Consider the following 13100-nt stretch of genomic DNA (forward strand, 5'->3'; position numbering starts at 1 on the left):
CTTGCTCTGGAACTTATTGTCTCTTGGGTGGAGCTTGGTTTCAGTGAATTTATGGAGGCTATTGGATGGTCTCTTATTAATTAATGTTTCCCCTGGCTTTCAGTCTTATTCTTGCAGTAGCCTCAAGACTTCTCCTTCCATACAGCCTCAATAATAAAACTTTTAGGTTAATGGTGAAAAGATTCTCCACAGTGAGGGATACCCAGAAAGGTTCACTGAGTTACATGGAGAGATGAGGTGGGGGGGGTGGGTTGAGGTGACCAGGAGGGGAAGAGGGGAATTCAAATGTGGAGAGAGCAATCTAGCCAGTAAGCACTTCCCTCTGTGCTTTCCACAGTTTGGAACCCTCAGAGTGATTCACAGAGATACATAGAGAGGGGGGAGGAAGGTAACAGAGGTGAGCATGAGTAGAAAGGGAGGAATTAAGAGGGGAGAGAGAGATCTGGGCAGTATCCTGTTCCTGAAGTGTTCTCCGGTACCCAGAACACCCTCAGAGATTCACAGAATTGGGTTGAGAAGAGAAGGAGGAGGGTGGGAGATAGAGGTTCCCTGGGGGAGAAGAAAGAGCATCAATAGGGGGAGAGAGTGATCAGGCCAGTGATCACACTCCTGAGTAAAAATGGGTCCTAAAGATTGGGTTCTTAAATGTACAAAGTTGATATCAAATATGTAAAACAAAGATTAAAAATCTAGAGTAGAGGTTAGACTCTTATAAAACTTACAATCTAAAAAAAAAAAAAAAAGAAAAAAGGAAACAGTGTAAAAAGAAAAAAAACAGTAAAACAGTAAAAAAAGAAACAGTAAAAAAATGTAGAACAGGAAAAAAACATTAAAAAAAAAGAAAACACAAAAGGTATAAGATATATGTATGTAGTTTGCTTCAAAAATAGGGTTTTTTTTTTTTTAAGTTAATAGTGGGTTATGAAAATGAAAGTTAAAGGTGTAATAGAGGACTTGAAGAAAAAGGAAAGAAGAGAAAAAAAAAATTTTTTTTTAATTAAAAAAAAAATTAAAAAAAAAAAATAATAATAATAGTAAGAAAAATATATATCCCGGACTTTCTCTGGAGCTGTTGTGAGCAGTGTGGGATCTGCTCAGTTTTAGATAGATCCTTATTCCTGCTTATACTTTTCAAGATCTATAGGTCCTTTTTAATGCAGTCGGTATTAACTACAGGGATCTTAATCTGTTGGCCTGTCCCTTCCAAAGCGCTTCCCTCTGTTTATTTGGCTTCTGTTTGGAGATCTCTTCAGTATCTAATTTCCGCCCTGCAACAAAGCGGTGGAGGTGATCTCTTTAGGTTCGCTTGTTCAATCGTGCTGTGGGGAGGAAGGAACACTGCAATTCTGGCGTGTGTGTGGTAAGCTCGCAGTGTCTCGGCTGCACTGGATTCGCCCCCGCTCACGGCGTGTGTGCTTTCCCCGTCTACCCTGCTCAGGCTTCAGGTTACTCGGCCGGGGAGCGGGCCCTGAGCTGCGTGCACTTCCCAGGTCTAAGCCGCTCAGGTTCAGGCTCCCGGTTACTCCACAAAGGCGCAGACTCGGTTTCACCCGCGGCTTGTGCCGTTCCCGGTCGGAGCTGCCCAGGCGGCCAGGAGTTTGGCGAGGGCGCTGTCCCCTGTTGGGGCGGTGCGGCTTATCACCTCCCTGGTCCCCGCCTCGGTTTACGGGCGCGCCCGGCTCCGGTGTGCTTTGTGTCGGTTCTGGGGAGCTGGTCTCTGGCTGCGACCCTCCCGGCGGCTGTCGACCCTCCGGGATCTCAGGCAGTCTTTGCTTAGAAACTGGGAGCCTGTTTGCAGTTTGGTAAGGGGTGCCCTCTCTGGAGCCGAGTTTGCCCCTTTCCGGCTCTGGCGGGCCCCGCCTGCCCGCTGTGTCCGGCGGGGGATGGGGCGGTCCGCAGCCGGCTAGCTCTCCTCTGGTATCGCTCAGTCCTTTGTTCTGTGAGCGGGCCGGCAGTGCCTTAGAGTTGGGCTTTTCGCGGGATAGTTCTCTCTTTCTCTCTCGCTGTCCCACAGTTTAGGTTACTATCTCACGTTAGCTCCCTCAGATTGCCCTCGGGGCACTCGGGCCCGGTCCTTACCCTAGGCAGTGCCGCCCGCTCCTCTCCTTTCAGCCCCCACTTGCTGGTGGCGGATGATGCGAGCGTCTGGGGTTCTTTGCTGGGAGTTGCTTTAGGCACGTAATCTGTGGATTTTATTTATTTTTTCCTCCCAGTTACGTTGCCCTCCGAGATAAAAAATCCTCCCCCACACCCGCCGGTGAGAGGGTTTCCTGGTGCTTGGAAATTCCTCCTCTTTTACGACTCCCTCCCCGGGACAGGTCTCCGTCCCTAACTCTTTTGTCTCTCTTTTTATCTTTTATAATTTCTCCTACCTCTTTTGAAGATAATGCGCAGTTTTTGTGAAAGCCTGACGTCCTCAGCCAGCCTTCAGAAGTAGTTTTGTGAAGTTTGGTCAGCGTTCAGATGTTCTTTCGATAAATTTGTGGAGGAGAGAGTGGTCTCCCCGTCCTATTCCTCCGCCATCTTAGCCCCGCCCCTCTCTCTCTTTTTTTTTTTGGCCTGTAACTCTGGGGTCATTGGGACCAAAACAAGAACCCTTAGATTACTGCTCCCCACCCAACCCCTGGTTTATTTCAGGATCCTTTGGGTCCCTCCTGGACCACGAGGAATCCAAGAGGTAGACTGAGACCTGTGGCAAACTGCAGTTTGCATCAAGGTTTTCAGACATCAGAGCTTGAAAAGGGTTAGTGGAGGGTCTCAACCTGCAGGTTGATCATAGATTTAGTATTTGTTCTTTGAGAAAATAGAGGAATGATCAAAAGTGTCATAGACTCAGTAATACTTTCAAATGAATTTGCATTAAGCACAAATGCACCTAAGTGCATTTGAAAGCCAGTACATGTATATGAGAGGCATTTGTGTGTCAGTGAAATGAGATCAGACACCATGTCTTTGTCTCTCTTCGCAGTGTGAAATGACTTTGCAGAAGGTGGGTGTGTGAGAATACACTCCAAAACCAAGTAAGTTAAAAATATCACATAAAAAAAAAAATCACATCATGTGATTCTTGGTCTTATTTTTGTACTCTTTGAGGAAAAGACTTTGCTTATTGGTGGTTTCTATAACTCATGGACTGTTTTGTTTTAGCAAATCATGGATAATTCCTAAAACTATTTTAATGAATTCACTGGATCAAATAAGACCTCACCTTGTTTCTTTTGTTAAAATCCTATATTTTGTCATTTTCTTACTGATTCCTGAATGACAGGGCTAGGTCTTTATAATTATTTTCTACAGTACTGTGTGTAATTAGATTCTCAATGTATATGTTTTTGATAATGTGACTTTCAGTGCAGTTTCCTAGACACAAAAGTAAGCAGATGTTAATATTTTGCTTATGGCTATTAGAGTATAGTTCTGGTGTGAGCCCTCTCCACAACCCCTTCTCCCCCTTATTACAGACAGAAGGGATTGTTTGATCTTCATCTGTGGAAACATGAGATTTGTTTTCTGCCAATGGGCCCACTGCTGAGGTAATGTGACAACAAACATGGCTTTGAATCCAAGCCCTACTTCTGGCAACGTGAGCTTGGGCAACTCAAGCTCTAGGAGCACCAGTTTCTTCATGTATAAAGATTGATATACCACATAGTACATAGGTGGCCTGAAGGTACAGGAATTTTTATGAGTGTTCAGCATAGTTGGTGCTCAATAATAAAAATCTACCTACAGAAACACATTTTGACATGCAATTTTCATATTTTTCATCCAGTTTCGACATTGAATTCTCAGCATTGGTTTTTCAGTGGAAAGAAAAAATCTGGTGAAATCAGAACAAGATCACTTCTTTAAGGGAAGAACCTCTTTTGTCTCAAAAGTCTGCAGTCAGGCCAACAGTTTCATGTTCTGTGTTCTCTCAGAGCAGCCTGGGAAAGTATTCCAAAAGAACTACTCTTCACATATATGTTTTATTGTATATAATTGCAGAAATCACTCTAAAGTAAAAAATTTCATAAGAATTAGATGTCCTAATACTGGGCTAGTTGCTGTGGCTTTCCCTTTTGGAAAAGTCAGACCTCTGCTTTCTGGGGGCATGTTCTCTCACCTGGAGGAGAGCCCACTCACAGGGACATTGCTTAGAATGGAAGCAGCTAGAAGCTTCCCCTACATGTTAAAGTTTTCACATACAAATGGAAGGAAGAGGTGGCACCGTCCAATCTGCCTTGATCACACAGATTTTTTTCATGAAGGATGTTGACTACATGTGAATGTCTTGAAGCATGTAACTGGTTAGAGTCAACAATTACATGGTTTGTTATGGAAGTTTATTTTTCATTCTCCTCACACAGCAGTGCAACCTGCATTGTGATCCAGTGACTAGGAGGTTTCTTTGTGGATAAGTACACAGATGTTAAAAAATTGGAGGATAAACCAGCAGCTGTCAAAATACTTGACCTCTCAGGTGTCTGGTAAACTGGGCATTCAAAAGTATAGAGTTCTGGCTCTGTCTGCTTAGACGCGTTTGGTCTTTCAGTAGAAATCTAAAAAATAAACAAATAAATGCTCAAATTACACAGTTCAGGTAAGCCAGTGGCTCACATTTCTTTTATACTAGATTTGGGGAGTTTGTTATAAATTGAATATATTTAACTTTAGGTGGTTATGCGGTTATGTAACTGCATATAGAATTATGCCTGATTTTTTAGAGTCACCAGTATAGCTTTATAGTACGTATTCTTGAGAAATCACACTGGATGTTTGTACAGCATCTATTTTAGGTTTTAGGAGTATTTGGGGCTATTTTACATGTTTGTAGTCTGAAGTATATTGGCCAATCTCCCTAGTGAAATCATAAGGATGGGAAGTAGAAGGAAGGGTTAGTACTACTGAGGGAAAGCTCAGTGGTTTAAAATTTTGTGATAAACATCTGGGAGATTACCTTTGTTGGCAAGAAGTATATTTCAGGAAAATCACAACATATCTCACAAGGTAGCGAGTCTTCTAGTATTTTTTCTTTGTGATTCCACCTTGCCCCCTCAATGAATAAACCAAAGACGTGAACTCCAACATGTGTGGGGTCTGTGCCCTAAGATCAAAGAGAGGTGGTGTCAGAGGGTCCCAGGTGAGATGTTTCCTTTAACAGAAGCTGCATCTAGAGGAAGGTCAGGGAGGAGGCCAAGGAGGAGGAGGGGCACTTCACTGCCATTCATGTGGATTCTAAGGTGAGTGCTTCACCTTAGAGGTACTCATTGCCAGGTTCTAAGGTAAGTACTTCATTCTCTTCCTTCTCTGAGAGCATCAGCAATTTGTAGGTTTTGATCTATATATGATGATCCTGATTGACAAATATTTCAAATACAGTAAAACTTCAAATTTCTAGAATTGTAATCCTTAGGCCGCTTTTTAAAAAGAGAGCAAAAACAATGACAAAACAAGTCAATCTTCTAGTAAGATGGCAGAGTAGCAAGACCCTGGGCTCACCTCCTCCTATGGCCACAGCATATTTACAGAGCAAATATTGATGAGAATGATCTGAAGACCAGTAGAAAAGATTTTCTGCAACTTAAGATATAAAGAAGGAACCAAAATGAGACAGGTAAGACGGGCAGAAATGCAGTATTTACTGAAGACCCATACCCTAGGTAGGCAGACCACAAATGGGAGGATAATCACAATTGCAGAGGTTCTCCTCTACAAGGAGCAAGTGGTCTGAGTGTACATGGAACTTTCTCCAGGATAGATCACATGCTGAGCCATAAAAACAAGTCTCATTAAATTTAAGAAGACTGCTGCAATCATGTCAAGTTCTCTACCACAACGCTAAGAGACTAGAAATTAACAAGAACAAAACCTGTACAACACAAACATACAGACGCTAAACAATAGGCCACTAAACAACCAATGGTGACTGAAGAAATCAAAAAGGAAATTAAAAATATACCTTAAGACAAATGAAAATGGTAGCACAATGATCCAAAATCTACAGGATGCAGCAAAACAGTTCTCAGAGACAAGTTTACATTGATGCAAGCCTACTTTGGGAAACAAGATAAATCTCAAACAACCTCACCTCACACCTAAAGGAACTGGAAAAAGAACAAACAAAAACTCAAGGTTAGTAGAAGAAAATAAATAATAAAAATCCAAGCAGAAATAAATAAAATAGAGACTAAAAATACAGAAAAGATCAATGAAACTAAAAGCTGATTCTTTGAAAAGTACCACAAAATCAATAAACCTTTAGCTAGACTCATCAAGAAAAAAAAATGAGAGAGGGCCCAAATAAAATCAGAAATGAAAGAGAAGTTACAAATGAGACCACAAAAATTTTAAAGATCATAAGAGATTACTATGAACAACTATATGCCAATAAAATGGACAACATAGAAGAAATGGATAAATTCCTAGAAATGTACAATCTCCCAAGTTTGAATCAGGAAGAAATAGAAAATATTAACAGACTGATTACCAGTAATGACATTGAGTCAGTAATGAAACAGAATCAAAACACTGCCAACAAGCAAAATCCTGGACCAGATGGCTTCACAGGGTGTTAAAGAAGAGTTGACATCCTCTTACTCAAACTATTCCAAAAAATTGAACAGGAAATAATGCTTTGGATGTCATTTTACCAGGCCAGCACTACCCTGAAACTAAAACCAGAAAAAGATATGACAGAAGAAAAAAAATCACAGGCCAATACCACTGATGAACGTAGATGCAATAATCCTTATGGGAATGTAAAGTGATGCTGCCACTATGGAAAATAGTATGGTATATCCTCAAAAATTTCAACAGAATTACCATATGATCCAACAGTTCCACTCCTAGATCTACACTTAAAAGAACTGAAACAGGGACTCAAACAGATATTTGCACACCCATGTTTGTAGCAGCACTGTTCACGATGGCCAAATGGAATTGACTAAAGCATCTATGGACAGATGAATGGATGAAAAAATATGGTATTGTGGACTAAAAGTCTTTTGCTGCTATTGTTCAGTCACTAAGTCATGTCCGACTCCTTGTGACTCCATGGACTGAAGCATGCCAGGCTTCCCTGTCCTTCATCATCTCCCGAAGCTTGCTCAAACTCATGTCCATTGAGAAGGTGATGCCATGCAAACATCTCATTCTTTGTTGCCCTCTTCTCCCCCTGCCCTCAACCTTTCCCAGCATCAGGGTCTTTTCCAATGAGTCAGCTCTTCACATCAGGTGGCCAAAATCTGGATCCTCCTCAAATTCATAAATTGAAGCCCTATCGCCCAGAGTAGCTGTATTTAGAGATGAGGCCTCTAAAGAAGCAGTTAAAATCATATGAATTGGGGGTTCTTGAAGCAATTAAAATCATATGAATGGGGAGGTTCTTGATCCAATAAGATGAATATCCTTATAAGAAGAGACACCATAGAGTTTGCTCTCTCTCCGCACACGCAAATCAAGGAAAGGCCAGGTGAGGACATAGCTAGAAGACAGCTGTCTGCAAGCCAGGAAGAACTCTCAGCTGGCACCCTGATCTCAGGCTCCCAGTCTCCAAAACTGGGAGAAGACACATTTCTGTTATTTAGGCCATCCTGTTTGTGGTATTTGTTATGGCGGCCTGAGCTGAGATGTGGTATACACATACAATGAAATATTATTTAGTCTTAAAAAAGAAGGAAATTCTGACACATGCTACCATATAGATGACATTATAAAGACATTATGCTATGTGAAATAATGTGTGTGCTAAGTCACTTCAGGGCTTCCCTCATAGTTCAGTCGGTAAAGAATCTGCCTGTGGTGCAGGAGACCCAGGTTCGATTGCTGGGTCAGGAAGATCCCCTGGAGAAGGAAATGGCTACCCACACCAGTATTCTTGCCTGGAAAATCCCATGGACAGAGAGGAGCCTGGTGGGCTGTAGTCCATGGGATCGCAAAGAGTCAGGCACGACTGAACGACTAACACTTCACTTAAGTCACTTCAGTTGTGTCTGACTCAGCGACCCTGTGGACTGTAGCCTTCCAGGCTCCTTTGTCTGTGGGATTCTCCAGGCAAGAATACTGGAATGGGTTGCCATTCCTTTCTCCAGGGGATCTTCCTGACCCAGGGATCAAACCTGCATCTCTTATGTCTGCTTTATTGGCCAGTGGGTTCTTTACCACTAGCGAGTAAGCCAGTCACAAAAGGACAAATACGATATGATTCCACTAAAAGGAGGTTCGTACAGTAGTTACATTTTTAGAGATAAAAAGTAGTGTGGTGGTTGGGATGGTTGGAATGGGGAGTGTTTAATGGGTATGGGGTTCCAGTTTGAAAAAATGAGAACGTTCTGGAGGTGACTGCCCAACAGTGTGGATATACTCAATGTCACTGAACAGTACAGTTAAAAGTATTTAAAATAGTAAATTTTATGTTATGTTTATTTTACCACAATCAAAAATAGAAAAAAAAAGTAATAGAATAAAAATTCAATTAAAAAGAAAGAAAAAACGAGGAATGATTTGCTCTACTAAGTCTCCATATATAACTTAAAACTTCTTGACCTGTGTGGTGTTGGTTCTGGAATAGAAAAACAGATTGCTAAAACAGATTTGAGTTTAGTAAACCACAAGAGTGGCCCTCAAACCAGTGGGGCAATGGTGGGAGCGTGATGGGGTTAGGGCTGGCCTCGGGCATCTGGCTGTCAGCACTCACACGCCCAGATAAACTGCTTCCAGTATAATTAGCATGTTTGCTGAGTGCCCTGAGTTTCATGGCAGGCTGGGTGGGGGCTTCTCCTTGAAAGTGGCTGAACTCTGGAGTGAGTGGGTTGCTGGATGGCAGGCAGTTCAGCTGAGCTGCCCTCAGGAGAGATCTGCCCTATTTGTTTGAAATATTACCTTTGGGGGCTTCCAGTGGTTAAGACTTTGCCTTCCAATGCAGGGGGTCTGAGTTTGATCCCTGCTCAGGGAGCTAATTTCCTACATGCTTCATGGCCAAAAAAACCCCAAAACATAAAACCAAAGCAAAATTATAATAAATTAAAAAAACCCATAAAAATGGCCCACATCAAAAAATCTTAAAAAAAGAAAGACATATCACCTTCAAATCCTGACATAGAAGTGTTCAGTCTTCATTTATGTCAGGGGAGAGTTGTAAAGTTCATTTATTGTATTTATCTAAATCTTTTATTCATTTAATATATTTATAATTCTTCCCAACTCCCTAGAAGCAGAGTGGGAGAGATGGCATTTGATGGCATTTGGGCTTGAAGGGAGACTGTGCTGTGTGCTAGTGCCTAGCATTGGGCCTGGCACTTGGTAAATGAGGGATGAGGTTTGTTGAGGGAATGATTGATGGATGGATTGAATGAATGAATGATTATCCTTTCCAACCTCTGAAGTACTCCAGTACCTTAAAGGCTCTCCTGACTATGTTGAGTTTCTTCTGGATGATTATGGAGAACTCCTCGTCTTTGACGTCGGTGGTGTCCGAGATCACATGGTGGGTAAAAGTCAGGGCATCTGTAGAGATTCCTTGGGACCGTCCATAGTCTTGAAGCACAGTGATAAGAAAGGCTTTGGAGAAAAACATGCGCCAAGTTCCTGTGAGTCTCAGGGACTCAGTAGCTGTGCCTGTCCCAAAGTTTCCCGTGGGGATTAGCAACACTGATATCTCATGGGAAGGGAAGAGTGGAGAAGAAAGTGTCAGGAAACGCCCGTGGTGGGCGCGAGATGGGGCTGGAGGGAGGAGAGTATAGATCCAACTGCCTTGCTCAGGACTTGGGGATATTAGTCTGGCCAGCAGCACAAGTTTCCTGGGAAACATGGAGTGCTTTCGTAGGCCTAGTGTCCCTCCCATATTCAACATGGCAAGAGAGGGGCTATGGATCCCAGGACCTGATCACTTTTGACCCATTCTTGGCTGATCAAAGTACCTCATCTTCCTGGCAGCAAACATGGGGCCCAGGGGCAAGGCCAAGACCCAAGTGTGTCAGAGCCTTTCTCAAGAAATGACATATGGGGACGTCCCTGGTGATAAGTGGCTAAGACTCCATGCTCTCAAAGCAGGGTTCCCGGGTTAGATCCCTGGTTGGGGAACTAGATCCCACATGCCACAACTAAGACCCATATGGACGTTAGGAAGAGGAAGGCCCTTTTTCCTCTGGAGGTGCTAAACTTCTTGTGGCCATCTTTCCCCTTGGCTGCATGGAGAAAGGCTATGTGTAGCAGAGAAAAAAAAAGAGACCAAGATATAGCAAAAACAGCCCAGACATGAGGAGGCAGCCTGAGAGAGACATGGAGGATATTGACTACCTGAATCCAGCCATGCTTGAAGCCAGACCCCTTTGGCTTCCTTGCCACTTAGTGTGCTTATAACTTGCCCTCTTTTGCTTACACGGGTTTGGATTGCCTTCTGTAGCTTGATACCAAGATAACTAACACAATTTTTAACTGTTCTGCTTGCCACCAGCTCCTTTTCTCTTGTTTAATTCTTGTTCTGCATAAATAGCCAGTTGAGTAACTCCATTCTACTTCTTGATCATGTAACACTGCTGCCTAGAAGCCACCACACCAATGCACACAGAGTGAATTTTAGTTTCTTCAAATGGGCAATTTAAACCCTGTCATACTGGCATGTCTCCTCTACTCTGAATACCCACTTTACTTGGCCTGACTCAGTGCCTTTGCTCAGCCTTCAGCCTTAGAGAATCTTTCTCAAATTTCCCTACAATTCTTCAAGACCCAAGAGACCATCTCTACAGGCCCAGACAGAAGTGACCTCTCTCCGTGCCCCTTTCAGAAGGCTAAATGCTCCAGGAGAGGATGATATTTTCTCTAATAAAATGCTATTCATAGTTTAGTGCAGTGGTTAAACATGTGGATTTCCAAGCCAGACAGGCTAAGTTTGAACCTTGGCTCAGTCACTTATTGTGTGATTTTGGACAAATTACAACTTCTCTCTGCCTGGGTTTTCTTATCTGAAAACAGGGATAATAATAGTAACAACACTATAAGATTGTCATGAGAATTGAATGACTTAATATAGACAAAGTCCTGGGCTTCCCTGGTGGCTCAGTGGTAAAGAATCCACCTGCCCATGCAGGGGACAGAGGTTCGATCCCTGCTCGGGGATGATCCAACGTGTCACAAGACAACTAAGCCCATACACCACAGCTACTGAACCTGTGCTCTAGAGCCCAGGCATAGCAACTACTGAGCCCATGTGTCATGACTGCTGAAGCCCGAACGCTCTAGTGCCCGTGCTCTGCAAAGAGAAACTGCTGCAGTGAGAAGCCCATGTGCCATCACAAGAGAGTAAACCCTGCTCTCCACAACTAGAGGAAAAGCCCAGGCAGCAACAAAGACCCAGTGCAGCCAAATAGATACATAAAAATTTAAAAATCATACACACACACACACACAAAATCCTTAGAGAGTGCCTGGCACTTGGTACTAATAAGTACTATATTTACTAAGTACTAAGGGTGCTCATTGCAGCTAAGTCACTTCAGTCATGTCTGACTCTGTGTGACCCCATAGATGGCAGCCCACCAGGCTCCTCCGTCCCTGGGATTCTCCAGGCAAGAACACTGGAGTGGGTTGCCATTTCCTTCTCCAAGGGTGCTCATTACTGTCCTCTTCTTCTGTCCATACCTGGATAATATCTAATTGGTGAGAAGCTTCAAGTCTCATCTTAGAAGTTATCTCCTTAGTGGCCTTCCCTTCCCTGACCCTTAGTTTAGGCCCTCCTGTTTTAGGCTCTAAGAATATTCATCTATTCTTATATTCATTCAGAAAGTCACTTACTCTTTCTTCAAATATTTACTGAGAATTTTTTTGGTGCTGAGGGCTACATTAGGTGCTTGGAATACAACAGGGAGTAAAAACAGAACTGGTTCCTGCCTTCGTGGATCTTATAATGCAGCCCCTTTGCAACTCCCATTACACCCTGATCATACATTATTGTAACAGGTTCTGGTTGAATATTGGTCTTTCCTGCTGGGCATTTGTGCCAAGCTGGTGGGACCTAGGACCCAACAAACATTCATTAATTCTTATTAAATGAATAAATGAACGAAATGGCTGAAGCACAGGATCAATCCCCTGGGCAGGTGCCCATCTCCAGGAGTCCACTCTTAAGATGTAGGGGCTTTGGGGAGGCATCTAATGTTGGCTTCTAACCTCATAGAATTAATGACCTAGAGATGAGGAAGTGAGACTCCTGCCAGGGTGAGGGTGAGGTCTGACAAGGATGTGGGTCTATTCTGGTGCTTGAGGAGATGGGGCAAGGGAAGGACATAGATGGGGACAGAGGAGAGAGACTGCTCCAGTGCATTCAAGAGGCCCTGGTACCTGTGTGTGTGTATGTATGTATGTGTGTGTTGGGGGAGGGGCGGCAGGGCTGTCGTAGGGAACTCTCGTCCCAGAGAGGGAGAGGACAGGGAGAGTGCTGGTGGAAAGGTTGGGGATAGACTTGCCTGGATCAGGTATAGGGCTGGTCTGCATTCTCATGCTCACCTTGTGGAAAGAAGAAAGCTGGGAGCCAATATCTTGCAGGAAATCCTTCAAAGAATTCACTGTTTTGCTCAGTGGGGTATTTGGGGTTTTGGGTAGGTGATGTGCTGGAGTGCTTCCAAGCTGTGACAAGTCTCATATACCTATTGGAAGGCAGACCACAGATTGGTGTGGTTAGAGGCATAATAATGGCACATTTGCAGATGATCTGAGCAATTTCTTCCAGCCTCTCCTGGATTCCTCCTTCCCTTTTCATCTCAAACTTGCCCCCTTTGCTGGACTCTTATCCTGTAGTTTAATGAAAACCAGCTATGGCTTTAAAGCTTTTGAGAACACAAAGCCCTGGAAAGCAAATAACAAGCAATGTGGTTATTATAGTAGGAATCTTTACTGGGCTTTGTGGAATCTTGCAGATTGGGTTTGAGTTACTGCCTTCTCTAAGAAGATAAACAGTAACATTCACTTATAGTTCAATGGTGAAAGAGACAGTTTGGTATAGACTTTGGAACTAGGTTTTCCGGGTTCAAATCTCAATACTTCCACTTTCTAGCCATGAAAATTTGGGCAAGTTGCTCTATGTTTTTGTGTCAATTTCCACATCTCTATAATGAGAATGATAA

At 43.1% G+C, this 13100-nt stretch overlaps 1 protein-coding gene and 1 long non-coding RNA gene across 2 annotated transcripts in view; one reads left to right on the plus strand and one right to left on the minus strand.

Annotated features, from left to right (window-relative positions):
- Nucleotides 1-1665: 1665 nt before the first annotated feature.
- On the plus strand, nt 1666-6668 carry LOC145506588 (uncharacterized). Its single transcript, XR_014054055.1, has 3 exons — nt 1666-1802; nt 2969-3020; nt 3462-6668. It is a non-coding gene; the product is annotated as an uncharacterized LOC145506588 (long non-coding RNA).
- The window catches only part of DNAH14 (dynein axonemal heavy chain 14), a 377211-nt gene continuing 368414 nt past the window's right edge, over nt 4304-13100 (minus strand). Inside the window, exons 83-86 of the mRNA XM_081491559.1 lie at nt 12484-12623; nt 9377-9540; nt 4940-5086; nt 4304-4541 (exon numbers count right to left, since the gene is read on the minus strand). Of these exons, the coding sequence (XP_081347685.1) occupies nt 4326-4541; nt 4940-5086; nt 9377-9540; nt 12484-12623 (667 nt within the window). The 3' untranslated portion in view covers nt 4304-4325. The remainder of the gene's footprint in view (nt 4542-4939; nt 5087-9376; nt 9541-12483; nt 12624-13100) is intronic.

This window comes from Giraffa tippelskirchi, chromosome 5 (genome assembly GCF_054371585.1).
Source record: "Giraffa tippelskirchi isolate mGirTip1 chromosome 5, T2T-mGirTip1v1.2.pri, whole genome shotgun sequence".
NCBI classification, from domain to species: Eukaryota; Metazoa; Chordata; class Mammalia; order Artiodactyla; family Giraffidae; genus Giraffa; species Giraffa tippelskirchi.